Genomic DNA, 24,615 nt, shown 5'->3' with positions numbered 1-24,615 from the left:
CGCTGTATCGTCGCCGTTTCAGATGTTTTTTTACTTGGGTCTTTATTTCTTCTTCAGGTAGAGAAGGAAATGCAAGACGTAAGTATAATACGCATATAAGAGCTATAAGAACTCGGTCCTTAAGTGACTATATAGGAAGGAGCCATAGGGCAAATTGGTGGTTTCCAGGGGTTGAATTTAAGACAGAAGTGATATGTTATCGTACATCGGCAGAGATCGGCGAGCGTCCACCGAAGGGAATTATATTCGGCGTTGATTCGACATTGGGAAAGAGAGTTCTGTTGGGGTTTTTAAGGTAGACCAACTACCACTGTTTTCCAACGAAACCAAACAACTCTGTAGAAACCAAGGGGGCAGATGACACACTGCGTTACAATCGAGGAGGCACACACTGTGCTACCATTTCAGGCCAGTCGATAGTACTGAGTGGCATTGCCCAAGCCTCTAACCCACGTCCTTCCGCGCACAAGTTGGACGCACTTCCACTGTACCACCGTACTTCCCTGTACCGTCAGCGTCATCGTTTTGGATCATTGCGAGTGTCGTCTACCGAACCAGACAACATATTTTGGAACGACACTAATGTTTTGAAGAACTATGAATTGTGCATCTGCTCATCGTGAGACCTTAATTTTCAGGGAGTACTCGCCAGATGTTGCCCAGCAGCAACAGAAGGAGGTTTCGCAAAGTGTTGATCGCCAAGCGGAGACGGGTACAGCGTCCGAAACCTTCACCACCAAAAGGTAGGGAAACACTTTTAGATTGATAGCAATATATCAGTGTCTTTGTAAAAGAATAAGGTAACAGCAATGCCTTACTTAAGGATCAATACAGACAGGTGCATGAAATTGAATGTCAAATGTTCGAATATATTTGATATCCTAGTTGGAATATCCATTTGATATCAAAGTTCAAACATCCATTCATGATCAATACCAAGGTTCGAATATCCATTTGATATCCAAGTTCGAATATCCATTAAATAGCCAAGTTTGATTATCCGCTTGATTTCCAAGTTCGAATATCAATTTAATAGCCAAGTTCGAATTTCTATCATGATTGCCAAGTTCGAATTTAATTGTTTGACATCCAAGTTCAAGTATGATCCAATGTTTGAATATATTCATTTTGAAATCCAGGTTTACATCACCATGTCCATTTTATATCTTAAGTTCGAATATTCATTGTATGTAAATATCTAAATTTTATTTGATATCCAACTTATATACTGCAACTTCGGACGCCAAGCTGGGAAGCTTTTCGTCCAGGAGATAAGACAAGGTTCTCTGGCGATTTTGCAGACAACATTCTTTTCATGTCGTCTGGTCTGCTCATTCGTATATTAGTCCCTTCTGGCATGCTTCTTCACATGCTTGTTTTTAGTCTCTTGATAGGAATTAACATCTTCTCGGACTTCGTGTTAGGGAACTGCTGTTTCACCTATTTTCTTTCTTCTATCAGTTATGTATTCTTGTGTACATATTGTACGCATTAATCGCATATATCGATATTTTCCCCCGAAAGTTAAACCAGACCCATATCCAGACTTGTTCATGATTACACTCCTGGCGATCAACACGGGTTCGGAGCTCCTGCCTTCAGCCCCCTTTATATCATACTTTTCTCGAAGTCTATAGTTGATTTCTTTTTCTTTTTCAGGTAAGCCTCAGGTGGTGTTCGTCCAGGAGGTCAAGACGCCACCCGCAGTGCCTGTAAAGCACAAGTGCAATAAGTTCGTCTGCAAAAAATGTAAGTTGCTATTGATATTTCTTTTACCTTCTCAACGTTTCTTTCAGTTTAATGAGGATAACAGCTCGTACATGAGTTGGCTATGGGGAATTAGCCATCCGGAGAAAAATGTACGACTTCTCTATAAAGTGAGTCTGGTTGCTAATATTGCGATGAATGATTCAGTATATTTGATGTGGTTGGACAATATAAACGCGACCTGAAAGTTCTCAACTCCTGCCTGATGTCAGTCGGAGTAGTAATCGAAACTGTCATCCGGGAAAATGTGTCTGGCCCTATTAGATTCTAACGGATTATGGTATATGGTTCTATAGATGCCATGGCCGTGGCTCAGAGATTAAAGATATTATAGAATTCTATGTTCGGCGGACAGTCTACCCTGGCACATTTCAAACTTTTACGCCTGTGCAACGTTTTTGAGTGTTTACATTTTTGATTTTTTCCCTTATACTTCATTGTTTGCGACAGTTTGATACCCCTTTTAATACTGTCTAAAAAAAGAAAAAGAAAAAGTGAAATTCGTTTTGAAGAGCAAGTTTACATCTAGAATCGCTCTACTGAATATGCTGAAAGAGAGAAAAAACACGAAAGATTATACTTACTAATAACTGTCTGCAACTTTCTTTAAATTCTACGACAAGCTTTTAGTTGCAGCACACCTGAAAGTGTTCTATGATAACCAATGCACTTATTTCACAATCACGGAGGGGGATCACGATTATCTAATCCAAGTTTCGCTCTTCTGTTGACTAGAGCGATAGAAGTAGCTCACAAAGAGTTATCTTTTTGCAGAGTACGTTTATTGATGTTTTCCGTTTCTGTGTGTTTCTCCCCATTGTTTGGGAACGCTGAAACTCATATTGACATGTTTTTCTCTGCCCGCCCCATTTCAAAGTCACTGTCTTCAAAGAAAGGATGAATATTTGCTCTTAAAAGTTAATTTAGTGATAACTTTTATAAAAAAAGCAAAGGACAAAAGAGTAAAAATGTCCAATATACCCTTCCATTCGGCCGCACTTTACACTTCTTCAGTGTGATTATTAGTTTTAGCAAGTAAATTAAAGAATCTAATATCTCATCTATACTTGATTTTAGCACATTTGAACAAATCTACGTCGTATATGTTCGAAATCAAGTCATGATCCCAGAAAGAGCAAAAAACATGGCACCGGACATAGATGATATCTGTGCACTTTTGCAATGTATATATCTATTGATGAATTATCTTGCTTTCATTTCAGTGCCTTGCAAAAAAAGTAAGTTGATGTTCACATATACCATAACCTTTTTCTATTGTATTTAGTTAAATACCAAAGGCTCTACTGTAGTTGTTAATGGCTAACTATCAAGTGAATCAATATTTCTAAGACCGGTGTAATGTTTTTGAGTGTTTCTGTTTTTGAGTGTTTCCCCTCATTGTTTGGGAACGCTCAAAAATAGATTGACAAGTTTTTCTGTGTATCCCCCCTATTGAAAAGTCGTGGTCTCTCTAGCTGCCTATTGTTTGGAAACACTGACACATGGGGAACAACCACAGATGTTACACCGGTTTTATTCATTTTATGAAAGCATCGTTCTGAGGCTTACTAAAGAGAAAAGCAACATTTTTTGAAAGAAACCAGTTCTGTAAGACATTATAGCAGTGCGATAATCTACGGGTGGGGTGGGGGGGGGGGGGGGTGGGGAGGTCGTACACGCAAACCCACAGAATCAGAGTTTCTTCTCTCGCTAGAAACGTACTTTAAAGGAAAACCTCTGCATTGTGGAAATCCTACTGGAACATTTTTGGGGAGGCCACGTGGGTACCTCACGCAGAATGTTCAAAGTGTGCAATATGCAAATAATCAAGTGTTATTTTTCAACATGAAATGAACATTAAACAACATATTTTGCATAAGCATGATATTTTTTCGCAACTTGCTTCCAGAGCCGAAATTCAGGAAGTTCTTCATAACTAGGAAGGGTCTGCCGAAACCAAAACGACGGCCACGTCAACGACGACCAAAGCGACCACCAAGAGTACGACGACCCAGTCCAGGTAGGACATTTTGCCAATGTACACTTATCTGTAGATTATTCACATTCAATTCGGGAGTTTTTCATCCTTGTGCAGTCGCTATTTTTTGCACTGAAATGTATGCTTCTTTTTCAGTTTCCTTAATGAAATTGAACGGCAAATAATTCCTTTCACTTCGTGTCCTATGTTTTCCATAGAAATCTCTTTCTTGGGACACTGGCACATGAAGATCAAAACGCCAGCCCTACCGACAATACTCTTCATATAATGGTCGTGTGTATCGAATATAAAAAGGTTTGACAACAACGTTTGACAACAAAAGTCGATACATTAAGGACATTTTCTTTATTATTTATCACAAACGCAAAATTGAACCTGCTGCAAAAACTCGTTGTATACAATGTAGTCGGTCAAAATTGATTACTTATATGAATAGCCCATAAGATAACAACAAATGGAACCATACTATACCCTTATATAAACATATTTAACGGCTAACCACAAAAAATATATAAAAATGTGGAGAAAAAAAACGCATTTCGAAAATTATTCATAAACCAATTCCATCATCACTACTTCTCGGAACTGTCGAAAAGTAAAATACGAAACAAGTCGGTTTTCCTATTAATGTTGTCCTTTTAAATAGTTTATAGAAATCAGTGAATTCGAAAGCTTGCGTTTACCGTTTAGAACGGAGCGTTTAACGGCTATGTTCCGCTGATCGAAGCATTAATTTCGTTCAAGTTCTAGTTGTGCGATATTACAGCTTGGGTCAACTCACGACCCAAGAGAGCTCCCAGCGTGCGTCTTTCGAAACGGGCGGAGGCTTTGATCCTGAAACCATACGTTCCCTAGTTGCCAGACTCTTTATTGCAAGACCCTGGTTTACACATATTCAGCAAGATGACCCCCTTTGCACCCTTGCGCAATCATGTTTGTAATCAGACACTTCCTCAATACACATATGATTTTAATGCCATAGGCTGTTTTCCATGGTATCATGACAATTCCCCCCCCCCGGATGATTCCCCCGGTCAATTGCCGCCCGAAAATTGCCCCCCAGTAATATTGCACTTAGAAAAATTTATGAGATCGTCCTTTAATGAATTATAAATTTCATGGTAGTGAAAGGTCAGTTTCTCCACAATGATTCAAGAGATCATTGAGTTGGGTCTCTGAATCCATCATACATTGTTTCAAGATCCCTTGTTGTCATAACCATAGACAATTTCGAAAAATCGAGCTATGACTGGTCGAAAGCTTCTCTATGGGTTTGCATAGGATTGGCAGGAGGGAGGGGGTTTTGGGAGTGCAAACTGATGAGAAAACACCTTTGTGAAGAAAAAGTTAGGCTCCAAAGGGGGCTTTTTCACTGGGGGCAAATTACCGGGGGGGGGGGCAATTTTACATGGGGCAATTTGACTGGGGGAACATTTTCTGGGGGGGGGGGGAGATTGACCGGGGGGAATTGCCCCAGAACCGTTTTCCATGTATGAAACTAGAAGAACAGAGCTATGTAATCCTTCAATAATTACAGGGTGTCTTGACTCTCTCCAAGTTTATATGCATGATGTTAGGAATTCACTTTCCCAAAGCAATTTTTTTAAAAACGCTATTTTCCTTTCTTTAAAAATTTGAAATTTGTTATTGAATTTGAAAATTTCTGATTGCGTAAATACGAGTTGCCTATAAATTTCAACGCAGCCGCTGGGTTGACTTACATATACTATATATAACAAGTAGCAGCAAAGTTGCATGCACAATATGTACCGGTATAAAACTACTGACACTTCTATTTTCCTGGACCACCACTAATTACCATGCCGAATTGCCGGCAGTGAATGGGTGATTTCAAAGTTGGTTTTGGTTTTAGTGTTGGGTGTTAGTGTCAGTTTTATTCTTGATTTCTACCCCTAAAAACCTATGTCTGGATAAGACCAATTCGAGATTTTAGTTTAACACCAACACTGGTTTTATCTAAACACCTAAAACCTGGGCTGAAACTAAGAAGAGGTTTTATTCTGCAGGTAAAACTAACACCAAGATGGACAGAGATAAAACATTGGAAAAACCAAACATGCATGTTGTTGTCGTTGTTACTGTTGTTTCACAATTGTAACCGCTTCCGATCTATATACATTTGTCGTCTTCTTTCACGTCCATCATTATTCCCATCATCGTTCAAAATACCAGCAACTACTTCTTGAAATGGTACGAACAACATGATTTTTTATTCTTAACACCAACACCAACTTTGAAATCCACTCGGTGTTAATGCCTAAGGTGTTAGTTTTATTGGTAATACAAAATGCACTACAAATCTTCCAAATATAACACCGAGCTGGGATTAAGATCAAACCTTGGTGTTCCAATTGGTTTCAGTGTGAAACTAAAACCTAATTTGAAATAGGATAATGCTAAAACTGAGTGTCAAAACTAACACCATAACTGATTTCATTTCTGGTGTTGTGGAGAGTTTTAGTTTTAGTCCCGGTGTTAGTTTTTGACACTAAAACCATCCCTTAGTTTTAAGCTAAAACCGGACATTATGCTAAAACCAACAAACACTGACTTTGAAATAGGATGAAACTAAAACCCACTTCATTTCAATGCTGGTTTAATCAAGGGTTTTAGTGTTCCATTTAGTTTTAAAACTAAATCTAAAAACTGACTTTGAAATCACCCAATGTCAATCCTTAAGCTAGATTTACATTTATACGTTTTATAGTCCGTATATCGTATGCGTTTAACGCATCCGTCCAACGAAAAATTTTCAACACATGCTTAACCATTTGCGCATTCACATATCTCCGACAACTGCATAAAACGGGTGCGTTTAAGCGCATGCGTTGGTCGAATCCAACGCATCCGTGCTATCAGGTACGTGAACGGATAGAAATTCCTTTGAAATGACGTCATTTTGGGATATACTTTCCTTGAAGTCGACCCTTGTCTACGAAACCATGCCGAGGAAGACAGGGTTGAAGAAAAATTTCGCCAGGACTTGGTGAACGCTGTCCGAGATCGTCCGTTCCTGTACAATCCGAAGCATGCTGATTACCACGATTCAAAAAAATGCTTTAATGCATGGGAATCTATAGAAAAGTTTTGCCCTTAATAAAGCGCTCGATATTACGTATAGATGTGTATCGGAAACTCGGATGCTGGAAATGGAAACGTATCACGCATCCGTTTCAACGTATACATGTAAATCTAGCTTAAGGATGGATATACGCACACGGACGGTAGATCGGCATGCTAATTACAAACGGTGCACCCCTTTAAGAACAATTACAAGTTGTGTAAGCATATGCCGAGCTTCATCAGAGCATTATGTAAAAAAAATGTTGGGACAAAATATTTTTTTAGCATGATCAATGCAATTCACTTGAATAATAGGAAAACATTCATCCATTAAAAGCAGGGACTAAAAAACGTCTTTTTAATGGGAACAAAAGTAGACGTTTTTATTTGGTTTGCATATTTATCACACCTAATTCATTATTGTCTAAAAGCGTTTTTAATGAGTAAGCATTCAGAGTCATCTTCCTGGCTATGCCTTTTCGATGCTCTCATAATTGCTCTATTTCAGTCGAGCTGGAATTAGTTTAAATTCAACTGAAACTTATTTCTGTATTACACTGTTGAAACGGAATCATTTTGTACTAAAATGGTAACGACTGGAAAAACATACTTGCCCAAAATATGCTATTCGGGAATCTTTGGAAACAAAATATTCGAACCTATTCTCACGCATGGTAAATGACGAAACAATGCCTATAACTTCGCTGGATAATCTCGAGCATTTAAGTATAACTAGATGTACTCAGTGTTTTCAGTCAAACTCATATTAATTTCAGTTAACCGAAAATAAGTTAAACTTATATTAGGTTCGCGCTATACCTGGCGCAAGTGCAGTCTCGTGTGATGTATGGCGATATTTCCATCATGGCTGATGAGTCAATCTGCTTTCACAGAATGTTTCCCACTTTCTAGGTCACTTTGATGCACATAATATTTATGTTAGGAGTCATGCACGTTACCTTTATGCCCACACAAAAACCTTCACCGATCTTTCACTTTCAGGAGCGAGATTTTTCCTCCGAAGGCTTAGGCGTTTGATGAGAAGGTTTAGAATAATTCTCAGACGTGCAAAGAAACCAGTTAAAAAACTGAAACGAATTCGTGACTTGTGCTGCAAAGGCCATGCACCAAGTAGACCTGAAGCACAGCGATATGCATGGAAAGTGGTCAGGAGAACCGGATATGTCATAAAGAGAGTCTACAGACTGATCCGACTGATTAACTCCCTTCGTCCAAAAAGAGTCTCTAAACGGAAAGTCATATTGCTTCGGCTCAAAAGACGCCAGTTATTCTTTGTGTATAAATCTCTGATACGCCTGAGGAGGATTCGACGGAACGTCCGCAATTGTATTAAAAGGGGGAAGAGGGTAAGGAAAATAAAGAAAGTAACAAAAAAACTGCAGTCTCACCTGGCTAAGATAATTAAACGTCAAAAAAAATTAAAAGTTAAAAAGAAGAAAACTGCCAAACAAATTCAAACAAGAATCCATCACTTAACAAGATTTCAAAAGGTCATTCATAAAACATTGAGGCTACCACAGAAGAAAAAGACAGAAAAAGCTGTTTTGAAACATCTAAATCAATCAATAAATGCATTAAAGAAAAGACTCAAGCAGCCAAAAGTGAAAAATAAAGGGAAACAGAAGAAGATAAAAACTGAGATAAAGGATAAAATCAAAATTATCCGGAAATTGATAAAGGTCATAACAAGGCGAAAGGTTAAAGGGAGATATAAGAAAAAATCAAAGGGAGTTTCAAGACCAAAGAAAGTGAAGAAGGCTAAAAAGAAAGTGGCGAAAATCTTGAAGAAAATGATTAAGAAATATATTCGCAGAAAGAAAACACTGATCAAGGTTCTAAGAATAGCAAAGAAACGAAAGAGGAAACCACTTCGGAGGAGGATCATAGTATGCACCAAAATCATCAAGCAAGTCAAAGTCATTCGGCGAGTTGTAATCAAGAAAACTAGTGTGCATCGCATCCGAAAATGTGTCAAGAAAATCATACGCAAGGCACGTAAGCAATACAAGAAGCTAAAGAGGAAAGTCAAGAGAGTACCCAAGAAAAAGAAGCCAAAGCTGAAAGCCAAGTGTAGGATACTCCGTAGGGTGAGAAAGGTAGTAAAGAAAATTGCCAACAAAATCAGACGAGTCACTCGTCGTCCAAACAAACGACCAAGGAGAAATAAGAAAAAAACCGAGAGGGTTTCAAGACCAAAGAAGGTAAAGAAGGTTAAACGAAAAGTGGTAAATTGCCTGAAGAGAATTGTCAAGAAGTATGTTCAGAGAAAGAACAAATTGATCAAGACTCTAAAAAAGGCCAAAAAATTGCAGAGGAAAAATCTACGTAAAAAGATCAAAATATTCACCACTGTCATCTGGCAAATTGTCATTATAGAGCATACCATAATCAAGAGTACTAGAGTGCAAAGAATTATGAACTATACACAACAAATTGTAAGGAAGACATCAAGGAAGTACAAGACGCTAAAGAGGAAAATCAAGAAACTGCCAGAGAGAAAGAGGCCAAAGCTGAAAACCAAGTGTAGGATACTCCGTAGGGTGAGAAAAGTAGTAAAGAAAATTGTCAGCAAAATCAGACGTGTCACTCGTCGTCCAAACAAGCGACCAAGGAGAAATAAGAAAAAACCCAAGAGAGTTTCAAGACCAAAGAAAGTGAAGAAGGCTAAAAAGAAAGTGGCGAAAATCTTGAAGAAAATGATTAAGAAATATATTCGCAGAAAAAAAACGCTGATCAAGGTTCTAAGAAAAGTAAAGAAAGGAAAGAGGAAACCACTTCGGAGAAGGATCATAGTATGCACCAAAATCATCAAGCAAGTCAAAGTCATTCGGCGAGTTGTAATCAAGAAAACTAGTGTGCATCGCATCCGAAAATGTGTCAAGAAAATCGTACGCAAGGCAAGTAAGAAGTACAAGAAGCTTAAGAGGAAAATCAAGAGAACGCCAAAGCAAAAGAAACCAAAGCTGAAAACCAAGTGTAGGATATTCCGTAGGGTGAGAAAAGCATTAAAGAAAATTGTCAGCAAAATCAGACGTGTCACTCGTCGTCCAAACAAGCGACCAAGGAGAAATAAGAAAAAACCCAAGAGAGTTTCAAGACCAAAGAAAGTGAAGAAGGCTAAAAAGAAAGTGGCGAAAATCTTGAAGAAAATGATTAAGAAATATATTCACAGAAAGAAAACGCTAATCAAGGTTCTAAGAAAAGTAAAGAAAGGAAAGAGGAAACCACTTCGGAGAAGGATCAAAGTATGCACCAAAATCATCAAGCAAGTCAAAGTCATTTGGCGAGTTGTAATCAAGAAAACTAGTGTGCATCGCATCCGAAAATGTGTCAAGAAAGTCGTACGCAAGGCACGTAAGCAGTACAAGAAGCTAAAGAGGAAAGTCAAGAGAACGCCAAAGCAAAAGAAACCAAAGCTGAAAACCAAGTGTAAGATACTCCGTAGGGTGAGAAAAGTATTAAAGAAAATTGTCAGCAAAATCAGACGTGTCACTCGTCGTCCAAACAAGCGACCAAGGAGAAATAAGAAAAAACCCAAGAGAGTTTCAAGACCAAAGAAAGTGAAGAAGGCTAAAAAGAAAGTGGCGAAAATCTTGAAGAAAATGATTAAGAAATATATTCGCAGAAAGAAAACGCTGATCAAGGTTCTAAGAAAAGTAAAGAAAGGAAAGAGAAAACCACTTCGGAGAAAGATCAAAGTATGCACCAAAATCATCAAGCAAGTCAAAGTCATTCGGCGAGTTGTAATCAAGAAAACTAGTGTGCATCGCATCCGAAAATGTGTCAAGAAAATCGTACGCAAGGCACGTAAGCAGTACAAGAAGCTTAAGAGGAAAGTCAAGAGAACGCCAAAGAAAAAGAAACCAAAGCTGAAAACCAAGTGTAAAATACTCCGTAGGGTGAGAAAAGTATTAAAGAAAATTGTCAGCAAAATCAGACGTGTCACTCGTCGTCCAAACAAGCGACCAAGGAGAAATAAGAAAAAACCCAAGAGAGCTTCAAGACCAAAGAAAGTGAAGAAGGTTAAACGAAAAGTGGTAAATTGCCTGAAGAGAATTATTAAGAAGTATGTTCAGAGAAAGAAAAAATTGATCAAGACTCTAAAAAAAGCCAAAAAAACGCAGAGGAAAATTCTACGTAAAAAGATCAAAATATTCACCACTGTCATCTGGCAAGTTGTCATTATAGAGCATACAATAATCAAGAGTACTAGAGTGCATAGAATTATGAACTATACACAACACATTGTAAGGAAGACATCAAGGAAGTACAAGAGGCTAAAGAGGAAAATCAAGAAACTGCCAGAGAGAAAGAGGCCAAAGCTGAAAACCAAGTGTAGGATAATCCGTAGGGTGAGAAAAGTAGTAAAGAAAATTGTCAGCAAAATCAGACGTGTCACTCGTCGTCCAAACAAGCGACCAAGGAGAAATAAGAAAAAACCCAAGAGAGTTTCAAGACCAAAGAAAGTGAAGAAGGCTAAAAAGAAAGTGGCGAAAATCTTGAAGAAAATGATTAAGAAATATATTCGCAGAAAGAAAACGCTGATCAAGGTTCTAAGAAAAGTAAAGAAAGGAAAGAGAAAACCACTTCGGAGAAGGATCAAAGTATGCACCAAAATCATCAAGCAAGTCAAAGTCATTCGGCAAGTTGTAATCAAGAAAACTAGTGTGCATCGCATCCGAAAATGTGTCAAGAAAATCGTACGCAAGGCACGTAAGCAGTACAAGAAGCTAAAGAGGAAAGTCAAGAGAACGCCAAAGCAAAAGAAACCAAAGCTGAAAACCAAGTGTAAGATACTCCGTAGGGTGAGAAAAGTATTAAAGAAAATTGTCAGCAATATCAGACGTGTCACTCGTCGTCCAAACAAGCGACCAAGGAGAAATAAGAAAAAACCCAAGAGAGTTTCAAGACCAAAGAAAGTGAAGAAGGCTAAAAAGAAAGTGGCGAAAATCTTGAAGAAAATGATTAAGAAATATATTCGCAGAAAGAAAACGCTGATCAAGGTTCTAAGAAAAGTAAAAAAAGGAAAGAGGAAACCACTTCGGAGAAGGATCAAAGTATGCACCAAAATCATCAAGCAAGTCAAAGTCATTCGGCGAGTTGTAATCAAGAAAACTAGTGTGCATCGCATCCGAAAATGTGTCAAGAAAATCGTACGCAAGGCACGTAAGCAGTACAAGAAGCTAAAGAGAAAAGTCAAGAGAACGCCAAAGCAAAAGAAACCAAAGCTGAAAACCAAGTGTAAGATACTCCGTAGGGTGAGAAAAGTATTAAAGAAAATTGTCAGCAAAATCAGACGTGTCACTCGTCGTCCAAACAAGCGACCAAGGAGAAATAAGAAAAAACCCAAGAGAGTTTCAAGACCAAAAAAAGTGAAGAAGGCTAAAAAGAAAGTGGCGAAAATCTTGAAGAAAATGATTAAGAAATATATTCGCAGAAAGAAAACGCTGATCAAGGTTCTAAGAAAAGTAAAGAAAGGAAAGAGGAAACCACTTCGGAGAAGGATCAAAGTATGCACCAAAATCATCAAGCAAGTCAAAGTCATTCGGCGAGTTGTAATCAAGAAAACTAGTGTGCATCGCATCCGAAAATGTGTCAAGAAAATCGTACGCAAGGCACGTAAGCAGTACAAGAAGCTAAAGAGGAAAGTCAAGAGAACGCCAAAGCAAAAGAAACCAAAGCTGAAAACCAAGTGTAAGATACTCCGTAGGGTGAGAAAAGTATTAAAGGAAATTGTCAGCAAAATCAGACGTGTCCCTCGTCGTCCAAACAAGCGACCAAGGAGAAATAAGAAAAAACCCAAGGGAGTTTCAAGACCAAAGAAAGTGAAGAAGGCTAAAAAGAAAGTGGCGAAAATCTTGAAGAAAATGATTAAGAAATATATTCGCAGAAAGAAAACGCTGATCAAGGTTCTAAGAAAGGTAAAGAAAGGAAAGAGGAAACCACTTCGGAGAAGGATCAAAGTATGCACCAAAATCATCAAGCAAGCCAAAGTCATTCGGCGAGTTGTAATCAAGAAAACTAGTGTGCATCGCATCCGAAAATGTGTCAAGAAAATCGTACGCAAGGCACGTAAGCAGTACAAGAAGCTAAAGAGGAAAGTCAAGAGAACGCCAAAGCAAAAGAAACCAAAGCTGAAAACCAAGTGTAGGATATTCCGTAGAGTGAGAAAAGCATTAAAGAAAATTGTCTGCAAAATCAGACGTGTCACTCGTCGTCCAAACAAGCGACCAAGGCGAAAACCCAAGAGAGTTTCAAGACCAAAGAAAGTGAAGAAGGCTAAAAAGAAAGTGGTGAAAATCTTGAAGAAAATGATTAAGAAATATATTCGCAGAAAGAAAACGCTGATCAAGGTTCTAAGAAAAGTAAAGAAAGGAAAGAGGAAACCACTTCGGAGAAGGATCAAAGTATGCACGAAAATCATCAAGCAAGCCAAAGTCATTCGGCGAGTTGTAATCAAGAAAACTAGTGTGCATCGCATCCGAAAATGTGTCAAGAAAATCGTACGCAAGGCACGTAAGCAGTACAAGAAGCTAAAGAGGAAAGTCAAGAGAACGCCAAAGCAAAAGAAACCAAAGCTGAAAACCAAGTGTAAGATACTCCGTAGGGTGAGAAAAGTATTAAAGAAAATTGTCTGCAAAATCAGACGTGTCACTCGTCGTCCAAACAAGCGACCAAGGAGAAATAAGAAAAAACCCAAGAGAGTTTCAAGACCAAAGAAAGTGAAGAAGGCTAAAAAGAAAGTGGCGAAAATCTTGAAGAAAATGATTAAGAAATATATTCGCAGAAAGAAAACGCTGATCAAGGTTCTAAGAAAAGTAAAGAAAGGAAAGAGGAAACCACTTCGGAGAAGGATCAAAGTATGCACGAAAATCATCAAGCAAGTCAAAGTCATTCGGCGAGTTGTAATTAAGAAAACTAGTGTGCATCGCATCCGAAAATGTGTCAAGAAAATCGTACGCAAGGCACGTAAGCAGTACAAGAAGCTAAAGAGGAAAGTCAAGAGAACGCCAAAGCAAAAGAAACCAAAGCTGAAAACCAAGTGTAGGATATTCCGTAGAGTGAGAAAAGCATTAAAGAAAATTGTCTGCAAAATCAGACGTGTCACTCGTCGTCCAAACAAGCGACCAAGGCGAAAACCCAAGAGAGTTTCAAGACCAAAGAAAGTGAAGAAGGCTAAAAAGAAAGTGGCGAAAATCTTGAAGAAAATGATTAAGAAATATATTCGCAGAAAGAAAACGCTGATCAAGGTTCTAAGAAAAGTAAAGAAAGGAAAGAGGAAACCACTTCGGAGAAGGATCAAAGTATGCACCAAAATCATCAAGCAAGCCAAAGTCATTCGGCGAGTTGTAATCAAGAAAACTAGTGTGCATCGCATCCGAAAATGTGTCAAGAAAATCGTACGCAAGGCACGTAAGCAGTACAAGAAGCTAAAGAGGAAAGTCAAGAGAACGCCAAAGCAAAAGAAACCAAAGCTGAAAACCAAGTGTAAGATACTCCGTAGGGTGAGAAAAGTATTAAAGAAAATTGTCAGCAAAATCAGACGTGTCACTCGTCGTCCAAACAAGCGACCAAGGAGAAATAAGAAAAAACCCAAGAGAGTTTCAAGACCAAAGAAAGTGAAGAAGGCTAAAAAGAAAGTGGAGAAAATCTTGAAGAAAATGATTAAGAAATATATTCGCAGAAAGAAAACGCTGATCAAGGTTCTAAGAAAAGTAAAGAAAGGAAAGAGGAAACCACTTCGGAGAAGGATCAAAGTATGCACCAAAATTATCAAGCAAGTCAAAGTCATTCGGCGAGTTGTAATCAAGAAAACTAGTGTGCATCGCATCCGAAAATGTGTCAAGAAAATCGTACGCAAGGCACGTAAGCAGTACAAGAAGCTAAAGAGGAAAGTCAAGAGAACTCCAAAGCAAAAGAAACCAAAGCTGAAAACCAAGTGTAAGATACTCCGTAGGGTGAAAAAAGAATTAAAGAAAATTGTCAGCAAAATCAGACGTGTCACTCATCGTCCAAACAAGCGACCAAGGAGAAATAAGAAAAAACCCAAGAGAGTTTCAAGACCAAAGAAAGTGAAGAAAGTTAAACGAAAAGTGGTAAATTGCCTGAAGAGAATTATTAAGAAGTATGTTCAGAGAAAGAAAAAATTGATCAAGACTCTAAAAAAGGCCAAAAAAACGCAGAGGAAAATTCTACGTAAAAAGATCAAAATATTCACCACTGTCATCTGGCAAGTTGCCATTATAGAGCATACAATAATCAAGAGTACTAGAGTGCATAGAATTATGAACTATACACAACACATTGTAAGGAAGACATCAAGGAAGTACAAGAGGCTAAAGAGGAAAATCAAGAAACTGCCGGAGAGAAAGAGGCCAAAGCTGAAAACCAAGTGTAGGATAATCCGTAGGGTGAGAAAAGTAGTAAAGAAAATTGTCAGCAAAATCAGACGTGTCACTCGTCGTCCAAACAAGCGACCAAGGAGAAATAAGAAAAAACCCAAGAGAGTTTCAAGACCAAAGAAAGTGAAGAAGGCTAAAAAGAAAGTGGCGAAAATCTTGAAGAAAATGATTAAGAAATATATTCGCAGAAAGAAAACGCTGATCAAGGTTCTAAGAAAAGTAAAGAAAGGAAAGAGAAAACCACTTCGGAGAAGGATCAAAGTATGCACCAAAATCATCAAGCAAGTCAAAGTCATTCGGCAAGTTGTAATCAAGAAAACTAGTGTGCATCGCATCCGAAAATGTGTCAAGAAAATCGTACGCAAGGCACGTAAGCAGTACAAGAAGCTAAAGAGGAAAGTCAAGAGAACGCCAAAGCAAAAGAAACCAAAGCTGAAAACCAAGTGTAAGATACTCCGTAGGGTGAGAAAAGTATTAAAGAAAATTGTCAGCAATATCAGACGTGTCACTCGTCGTCCAAACAAGCGACCAAGGAGAAATAAGAAAAAACCCAAGAGAGTTTCAAGACCAAAGAAAGTGAAGAAGGCTAAAAAGAAAGTGGCGAAAATCTTGAAGAAAATGATTAAGAAATATATTCGCAGAAAGAAAACGCTGATCAAGGTTCTAAGAAAAGTAAAAAAAGGAAAGAGAAAACCACTTCGGAAAAGGATCAAAGTATGCACCAAAATCATCAAGCAAGTCAAAGTCATTCGGCGAGTTGTAATCAAGAAAACTAGTGTGCATCGCATCCGAAAATGTGTCAAGAAAATCGTACGCAAGGCACGTAAGCAGTACAAGAAGCTAAAGAGGAGAGTCAAGAGAACGCCAAAGCAAAAGAAACCAAAGCTGAAAACCAAGTGTAAGATACTCCGTAGGGTGAGAAAAGTATTAAAGAAAATTGTCAGCAAAATCAGACGTGTCACTCGTCGTCCAAACAAGCGACCAAGGAGAAATAAGAAAAAACCCAAGAGAGTTTCAAGACCAAAGAAAGTGAAGAAGGCTAGAAAGAAAGTGGCGAAAATCTTGAAGAAAATGATTAAGAAATATATTCGCAGAAAGAAAACGCTGATCAAGGTTCTAAGAAAAGTAAAGAAAGGAAAGAGGAAACCACTTCGAAGAAGGATCATAGTATGCACCAAAATCATCAAGCAAGTCAAAGTCATTCGGCGAGTTGTAATCAAGAAAACTAGTGTGCATCGCATCCGAAAATGTGTCAAGAAAATCGTACGCAAGGCACGTAAGCAGTACAAGAAGCTAAAGAGGAAAGTCAAGAGAACGCCAAAGCAACAGAAACCAAAGCTGAAAACCAAGTGTAAGATACTCCGTAGGGTGAGAAAAGTATTAAAGAAAATTGTCAGCAATATCAGACGTGTCACTCGTCGTCCAAACAAGCGACCAAGGAGAAATAAGAAAAAACCCAAGAGAGTTTCAAGACCAAAGAAAGTGAAGAAGGCTAAAAAGAAAGTGGCGAAAATCTTGAAGAAAATGATTAAGAAATATATTCGCAGAAAGAAAACGCTGATCAAGGTTCTAAGAAAAGTAAAAAAAGGAAAGAGGAAACCACTTCGGAGAAGGATCAAAGTATGCACCAAAATCATCAAGCAAGTCAAAGTCATTCGGCGAGTTGTAATCAAGAAAACTAGTGTGCATCGCATCCGAAAATGTGTCAAGAAAATCGTACGCAAGGCACGTAAGCAGTACAAGAAGCTAAAGAGGAAAGTCAAGAGAACGCCAAAGAAAAAGAAACCAAAGCTGAAAACCAAGTGTAGGATATTCCGTAGGGTGAGAAAAGTATTAAAGGAAATTGTCAGCAAAATAAGACGTGTCACTCGTCGTCCAAACAAGCGACCAAGGAGAAATAAGAAAAAACCCAAGAGAGTTTCAAGACCAAAGAAAGTGAAGAAGGCTAAAAAGAAAGTGGCGAAAATCTTGAAGAAAATGATTAAGAAATATATTCGCAGAAAGAAAACGCTGATCAAGGTTCTAAGAAAAGTAAAAAAAGGAAAGAGAAAACCACTTCGGAGAAGGATCAAAGTATGCACCAAAATCATCAAGCAAGTCAAAGTCATTCGGCAAGTTGTAATCAAGAAAACTAGTGTGCATCGCATCCGAAAATGTGTCAAGAAAATCGTACGCAAGGCACGTAAGCAGTACAAGAAGCTAAAGAGGAAAGTCAAGAGAACGCCAAAGCAAAAGAAACCAAAGCTGAAAACCAAGTGTAAGATACTCCGTAGGGTGAGAAAAGTATTAAAGAAAATTGTCAGCAATATCAGACGTGTCACTCGTCGTCCAAACAAGCGACCAAGGAGAAATAAGAAAAAACCCAAGAGAGTTTCAAGACCAAAGAAAGTGAAGAAGGCTAAAAAGAAAGTGGCGAAAATCTTGAAGAAAATGATTAAGAAATATATTCGCAGAAAGAAAACGCTGATCAAGGTTCTAAGAAAAGTAAAAAAAGGAAAGAGGAAACCACTTCGGAGAAGGATCAAAGTATGCACCAAAATCATCAAGCAAGTCAAAGTCATTCGGCGAGTTGTAATCAAGAAAACTAGTGTGCATCGCATCCGAAAATGTGTCAAGAAAATCGTACGCAAGGCACGTAAGCAGTACAAGAAGCTAAAGAGGAAAGTCAAGAGAACGCCAAAGCAAAAGAAACCAAAGCTGAAAACCAAGTGTAGGATATTCCGTAGGGTGAGAAAAGTATTAAAGGAAATTGTCAGCAAAATCAGACGTGTCACTCGTCGTCCAAACAAGCGACCAAGGAGAAATAAGAAAAAACCCAAGAGAGTTTCAAGACCAAAGAAAGTGAAGAAGGCTAAAAAGAAAGTGGCGAAAATCTTGAAGAAAATGATTAAGAAATATATTCGCAGAAAGAAAACGCTGATCAAGGTTCTAAGAAAAGTAAAAAAAGGAAAGAGAAAACCACTTCGGAGAAGGATCAAAGTATGCACCAAAATCATCAAGCAAGTCAAAGTCATTCGGCAAGTTGTAATCAAGAAAACTAGTGTGCATCGCATCCGAAAATGTGTCAAGAAAATCGTACGCAAGGCACGTAAGCAGTACAAGAAGCTAAAGAGGAAAGTCAAGAGAACGCCAAAGCAAAAGAAACCAAAGCTGAAAACCAAGTGTAAGATACTCCGTAGGGTGAGAAAAGTATTAAAGAAAATTGTCAGCAATATCAGACGTGTCACTCGTCGTCCAAACAAGCGACCAAGGAGAAATAAGAAAAAACCCAAGAGAGTTTCAAGACCAAAGAAAGTGAAGAAGGCTAAAAAGAAAGTGGCGAAAATCTTGAAGAAAATGATTAAGAAATATATTCGCAGAAAGAAAACGCTGATCAAGGTTCTAAGAAAAGTAAAAAAAGGAAAGAGGAAACCACTTCGGAGAAGGATCAAAGTATGCACCAAAATCATCAAGCAAGTCAAAGTCATTCGGCGAGTTGTAATCAAGAAAACTAGTGTGCATCGCATCCGAAAATGTGTCAAGAAAATCGTACGCAAGGCACGTAAGCAGTACAAGAAGCTAAAGAGGAAAGTCAAGAGAACGCCAAAGCAAAAGAAACCAAAGCTGAAAACCAAGTGTAAGATACTCCGTAGGGTGAGAAAAGTATTAAAGAAAATTGTCGGCAAAATCAGACGTGTCACTCGTCGTCCAAACAAGCGACCAAGGAGAAATAAGAAAAAACCCAAGAGAGTTTCAAGACCAAAGAAAGTGAAGAAGGCTAAAAAGAAAGTGGCGAAAATCTTGAAGAAAATGATTAAGAAATATATTCGCAGAAAGAAAACGCTGATCAAGGTTCTAAGAAAAGTAAAGAAAGGAAAGAGAAAACCACTTCGGAGAAGGATCAAAGTATGCACCAAAATCATCAAGCAAGTCAAAGTCATTCGGCAAGTTGTAATCAAGAAAACTAGTGTGCATCGCATCCGAAAATGTGTCAAGAAAATCGTACGCAAGGCACGTAAGCAGTACAAGAAGCTAAAGAGGAAAGTCAAGAGAACGCCAAAGCAAAAGAAACCAAAGCTGAAAACCAAGTGTAAGATACTCCGTAGGGTGAGAAAAGTATTAAAGAAAATTGTCAGCAATATCAGACGTGTCACTCGTCGTCCAAACAAGCGACCAAGGAGAAATAAGAAAAAACCCAAGAGAGTTTCAAGACCAAAGAAAGTGAAGAAGGCTAAAAAGAAAGTGGCGAAAATCTTGAAGAAAATGATTAAGAAATATATTCGCAGAAAGAAAACGCTGATCAAGGTTCTAAGAAAAGTAAAAAAAGGAAAGAGAAAACCACTTCGGAGAAGGATCAAAGTATGCACCAAAATCATCAAGCAAGTCAAAGTCATTTGGCAAGTTGTAATCAAGAAAACTAGTGTGCATCGCATCCGAAAATGTGTCAAGAAAATCGTACGCAAGGCACGTAAGCAGTACAAGAAGCTAAAGAGGAAAGTCAAGAGAACGCCAAAGCAAAAGAAACCAAAGCTGAAAACCAAGTGTAAGATACTCCGTAGGGTGAGAAAAGTATTAAAGAAAATTGTCAGCAATATCAGACGTGTCACTCGTCGTCCAAACAAGCGACCAAGGAGAAATAAGAAAAAACCCAAGAGAGTTTCAAGACCAAAGAAAGTGAAGAAGGCTAAAAAGAAAGTGGCGAAAATCTTGAAGAAAATGATTAAGAAATATATTCGCAGAAAGAAAACGCTGATCAAGGTTCTAAGAAAAGTAAAAAAAGGAAAGAGGAAACCACTTCGGAGAAGGATCAAAGTATGCACCAAAATCATCAAGCAAGTCAAAGTCATTCGGCGAGTTGTAATCAAGAAAACTAGTGTGCATCGCATCCGAAAATGTGTCAAGAAAATCGTACGCAAGGCACGTAAGCAGTACAAGAAGCTAAAGAGGAAAGTCAAGAGAACGCCAAAGCAAAAGAAACCAAAGCTGAAAACCAAGTGTAAGATACTCCGTAGGGTGAGAAAAGTATTAAAGAAAATTGTCAGCAAAATCAGACGTGTCACTCGTCGTCCAAACAAGCGACCAAGGAGAAATAAGAAAAAACCCAAGAGAGTTTCAAGACCAAAGAAAGTGAAGAAGGCTAAAAAGAAAGTGGCGAAAATCTTGAAGAAAATGATTAAGAAATATATTCGCAGAAAGAAAACGCTGATCAAGGTTCTAAGAAAAGTAAAGAAAGGAAAGAGAAAACCACTTCAGAGAAGGATCAAAGTATGCACCAAAATCATCAAGCAAGTCAAAGTCATTCGGCAAGTTGTAATCAAGAAAACTAGTGTGCATCGCATCCGAAAATGTGTCAAGAAAATCGTACGCAAGGCACGTAAGCAGTACAAGAAGCTAAAGAGGAAAGTCAAGAGAACGCCAAAGCAAAAGAAACCAAAGCTGAAAACCAAGTGTAAGATACTCCGTAGGGTGAGAAAAGTATTAAAGAAAATTGTCAGCAATATCAGACGTGTCACTCGTCGTCCAAACAAGCGACCAAGGAGAAATAAGAAAAAACCCAAGAGAGTTTCAAGACCAAAGAAAGTGAAGAAGGCTAAAAAGAAAGTGGCGAAAATCTTGAAGAAAATGATTAAGAAATATATTCGCAGAAAGAAAACGCTGATCAAGGTTCTAAGAAAAGTAAAAAAAGGAAAGAGAAAACCACTTCGGAGAAGGATCAAAGTATGCACCAAAATCATCAAGCAAGTCAAAGTCATTCGGCAAGTTGTAATCAAGAAAACTAGTGTGCATCGCATCCGAAAATGTGTCAAGAAAATCGTACGCAAGGCACGTAAGCAGTACAAGAAGCTAAAGAGGAAAGTCAAGAGAACGCCAAAGCAAAAGAAACCAAAGCTGAAAACCAAGTGTAAGATACTCCGTAGGGTGAGAAAAGTATTAAAGAAAATTGTCAGCAATATCAGACGTGTCACTCGTCGTCCAAACAAGCGACCAAGGAGAAATAAGGAAAAACCCAAGAGAGTTTCAAGACCAAAGAAAGTGAAGAAGGCTAAAAAGAAAGTGGCGAAAATCTTGAAGAAAATGATTAAGAAATATATTCGCAGAAAGAAAACGCTGATCAAGGTTCTAAGAAAAGTAAAAAAAGGAAAGAGGAAACCACTTCGGAGAAGGATCAAAGTATGCACCAAAATCATCAAGCAAGTCAAAGTCATTCAGCGAGTTGTAATCAAGAAAACTAGTGTGCATCGCATCCGAAAATGTGTCAAGAAAATCGTACGCAAGGCACGTAAGCAGTACAAGAAGCTAAAGAGGAAAGTCAAGAGAACGCCAAAGCAACAGAAACCAAAGCTGAAAACCAAGTGTAAGATACTCCGTAGGGTGAGAAAAGTATTAAAGAAAATTGTCAGCAATATCAGACGTGTCACTCGTCGTCCAAACAAGCGACCAAGGAGAAATAAGAAAAAACCCAAGAGAGTTTCAAGACCAAAGAAAGTGAAGAAGGCTAAAAAGAAAGTGGCGAAAATCTTGAAGAAAATGATTAAGAAATATATTCGCAGAAAGAAAACGCTGATCAAGGTTCTAAGAAAAGTAAAGAAAGGAAAGAGAAAACCACTTCGGAGAAGGATCAAAGTATGCACCAAAATCATCAAGCAAGTCAAAGTCATTCGGCAAGTTGTAATCAAGAAAACTAGTGTGCATCGCATCCGAAAATGTGTCAAGAAAATCGTACGCAAGGCACGTAAGCAGTACAAGAAGCTAAAGAGGAAAGTCAAGAGAACGCCAAAGCAAAAGAAACCAAAGCTGAAAACCAAGTGTAAGATACTCCGTAGGGTGAGAAAAGTATTAAAGAAAATTGTCAGCAATATCAGACGTGTCACTCGTCGTCCAAACAAGCGACCAAGGAGAAATAAGAAAAAACCCAAGAGAGTTTCAAGACCAAAGAAAGTGAAGAAGGCTAAAAAGAAAGTGGCGAAAATCTTGAAGAAAATGATTAAGAAATATATTCGCAGAAAGAAAACGCTGATCAAGGTTCTAAGAAAAGTAAAAAAAGGAAAGAGGAAACCACTTCGGAGAAGGATCAAAGTATGCACCAAAATCATCAAGCAAGTCAAAGTCATTCAGCGAGTTGTAATCAAGAAAACTAGTGTGCATCGCATCCGAAAATGTGTCAAGAAAATCGTACGCAAGGCACGTAAGCAGTACAAGAAGCTAAAGAGGAAAGTCAAGAGAACGCCAAAGCAAAAGAAACCAAAGCTGAAAACCAAGTGTAAGATACTCCGTAGGGTGAGAAAAGTATTAAAGAAAATTGTCAGCAATATCAGACGTGTCACTCGTCGTCCAAACAAGCGACCAAGGAGAAATAAGAAAAAACCCAAGAGAGTTTCAAGACCAAAGAAAGTGAAGAAGGCTAAAAAGAAAGTGGCGAAAATCTTGAAGAAAATGATTAAGAAATATATTCGCAGAAAGAAAACGCTGATCAAGGTTCTAAGAAAAGTAAAAAAAGGAAAGAGGAAACCACTTCGGAGAAGGATCAAAGTATGCACCAAAATCATCAAGCAAGTCAAAGTCATTCGGCGAGTTGTAATCAAGAAAACTAGTGTGCATCGCATCCGAAAATGTGTCAAGAAAATCGTACGCAAGGCACGTAAGCAGTACAAGAAGCTAAAGAGGAAAGTCAAGAGAACGCCAAAGCAAAAGAAACCAAAGCTGAAAAAAAAGTGTAAGATACTCCGTAGGGTGAGAAAAGTATTAAAGAAAATTGTCAGCAAAATCAGACGTGTCACTCGTCGTCCAAACAAGCGACCAAGGAGAAATAAGAAAAAACCCAAGAGAGTTTCAAGACCAAAGAAAATGAAGAAGGCTAAAAAGAAAGTGGCGAAAATCTTGAAGAAAATGATTAAGAAATATATTCGCAGAAAGAAAACGCTGATCAAGGTTCTAAGAAAAGTAAAGAAAGGAAAGAGGAAACCACTTCGGAGAAGGATCATAGTATGCACCAAAATCATCAAGCAAGTCAAAGTCATTCGGCGAGTTGTAATCAAGAAAACTAGTGTGCATCGCATCCGAAAATGTGTCAAGAAAATCGTACGCAAGGCACGTAAGCAGTACAAGAAGCTAAAGAGGAAAGTCAAGAGAACGCCAAAGCAACAGAAACCAAAGCTGAAAACCAAGTGTAAGATACTCCGTAGGGTGAGAAAAGTATTAAAGAAAATTGTCAGCAATATCAGACGTGTCACTCGTCGTCCAAACAAGCGACCAAGGAGAAATAAGAAAAAACCCAAGAGAGTTTCAAGACCAAAGAAAGTGAAGAAGGCTAAAAAGAAAGTGGCGAAAATCTTGAAGAAAATGATTAAGAAATATATTCGCAGAAAGAAAACGCTGATCAAGGTTCTAAGAAAAGTAAAAAAAGGAAAGAGGAAACCACTTCGGAGAAGGATCAAAGTATGCACCAAAATCATCAAGCAAGTCAAAGTCATTCGGCAAGTTGTAATCAAGAAAACTAGTGTGCATCGCATCCGAAAATGTGTCAAGAGAATCGTACGCAAGGCACGTAAGCAGTACAAGAAGCTAAAGAGGAAAGTCAAGAGAACGCCAAAGCAAAAGAAACCAAAGCTGAAAACCAAGTGTAAGATACTCCGTAGGGTGAGAAAAGTATTAAAGAAAATTGTCAGCAATATCAGACGTGTCACTCGTCGTCCAAACAAGCGAACAAGGAGAAATAAGAAAAAACCCAAGAGAGTTTCAAGACCAAAGAAAGTGAAGAAGGCTAAAAAGAAAGTGGCGAAAATCTTGAAGAAAATGATTAAGAAATATATTCGCAGAAAGAAAACGCTGATCAAGGTTCTAAGAAAAGTAAAAAAAGGAAAGAGGAAACCACTTCGGAGAAGGATCAAAGTATGCACCAAAATCATCAAGCAAGTCAAAGTCATTCGGCGAGTTGTAATCAAGAAAACTAGTGTGCATCGCATCCGAAAATGTGTCAAGAAAATCGTACGCAAGGCACGTAAGCAGTACAAGAAGCTAAAGAGGAAAGTCAAGAGAACGCCAAAGCAAAAGAAACCAAAGCTGAAAACCAAGTGTAAGATACTCCGTAGGGTGAGAAAAGTATTAAAGAAAATTGTCAGCAAAATCAGACGTGTCACTCGTCGTCCAAACAAGCGACCAAGGAGAAATAAGAAAAAACCCAAGAGAGTTTCAAGACCAAAGAAAGTGAAGAAGGCTAAAAAGAAAGTGGCGAAAATCTTGAAGAAAATGATTAAGAAATATATTCGCAGAAAGAAAACGCTGATCAAGGTTCTAAGAAAAATAAAAAAAGGAAAGAGGAAACCACTTCGGAGAAGGATCAAAGTATGCACCAAAATCATCAAG

General features: G+C 38.3%; 1 protein-coding gene across 1 annotated transcript in view; it reads left to right on the top strand.

The window, feature by feature from the left end:
- Positions 1-20,579, top strand: part of LOC135482956 (uncharacterized) — a 28,672-nt gene extending 8,093 nt beyond the window's left edge. Inside the window, exons 7-13 of the mRNA XM_064763440.1 lie at positions 58-78; positions 639-743; positions 1,660-1,749; positions 2,991-3,005; positions 3,677-3,787; positions 7,853-18,930; positions 20,445-20,579. Of these exons, the coding sequence (XP_064619510.1) occupies positions 58-78; positions 639-743; positions 1,660-1,749; positions 2,991-3,005; positions 3,677-3,787; positions 7,853-18,930; positions 20,445-20,579 (11,555 nt within the window). The remainder of the gene's footprint in view (positions 1-57; positions 79-638; positions 744-1,659; positions 1,750-2,990; positions 3,006-3,676; positions 3,788-7,852; positions 18,931-20,444) is intronic.
- Positions 20,580-24,615: the final 4,036 nt, after the last annotated feature.

This window comes from Lineus longissimus, chromosome 2 (assembly GCF_910592395.1).
Source record: "Lineus longissimus chromosome 2, tnLinLong1.2, whole genome shotgun sequence".
NCBI classification, from domain to species: domain Eukaryota; kingdom Metazoa; phylum Nemertea; class Pilidiophora; order Heteronemertea; family Lineidae; genus Lineus; species Lineus longissimus.
The sequence above is the reverse complement of the archived record's forward strand: the minus strand, read 5'-3'. Positions and strand labels throughout refer to the sequence as shown.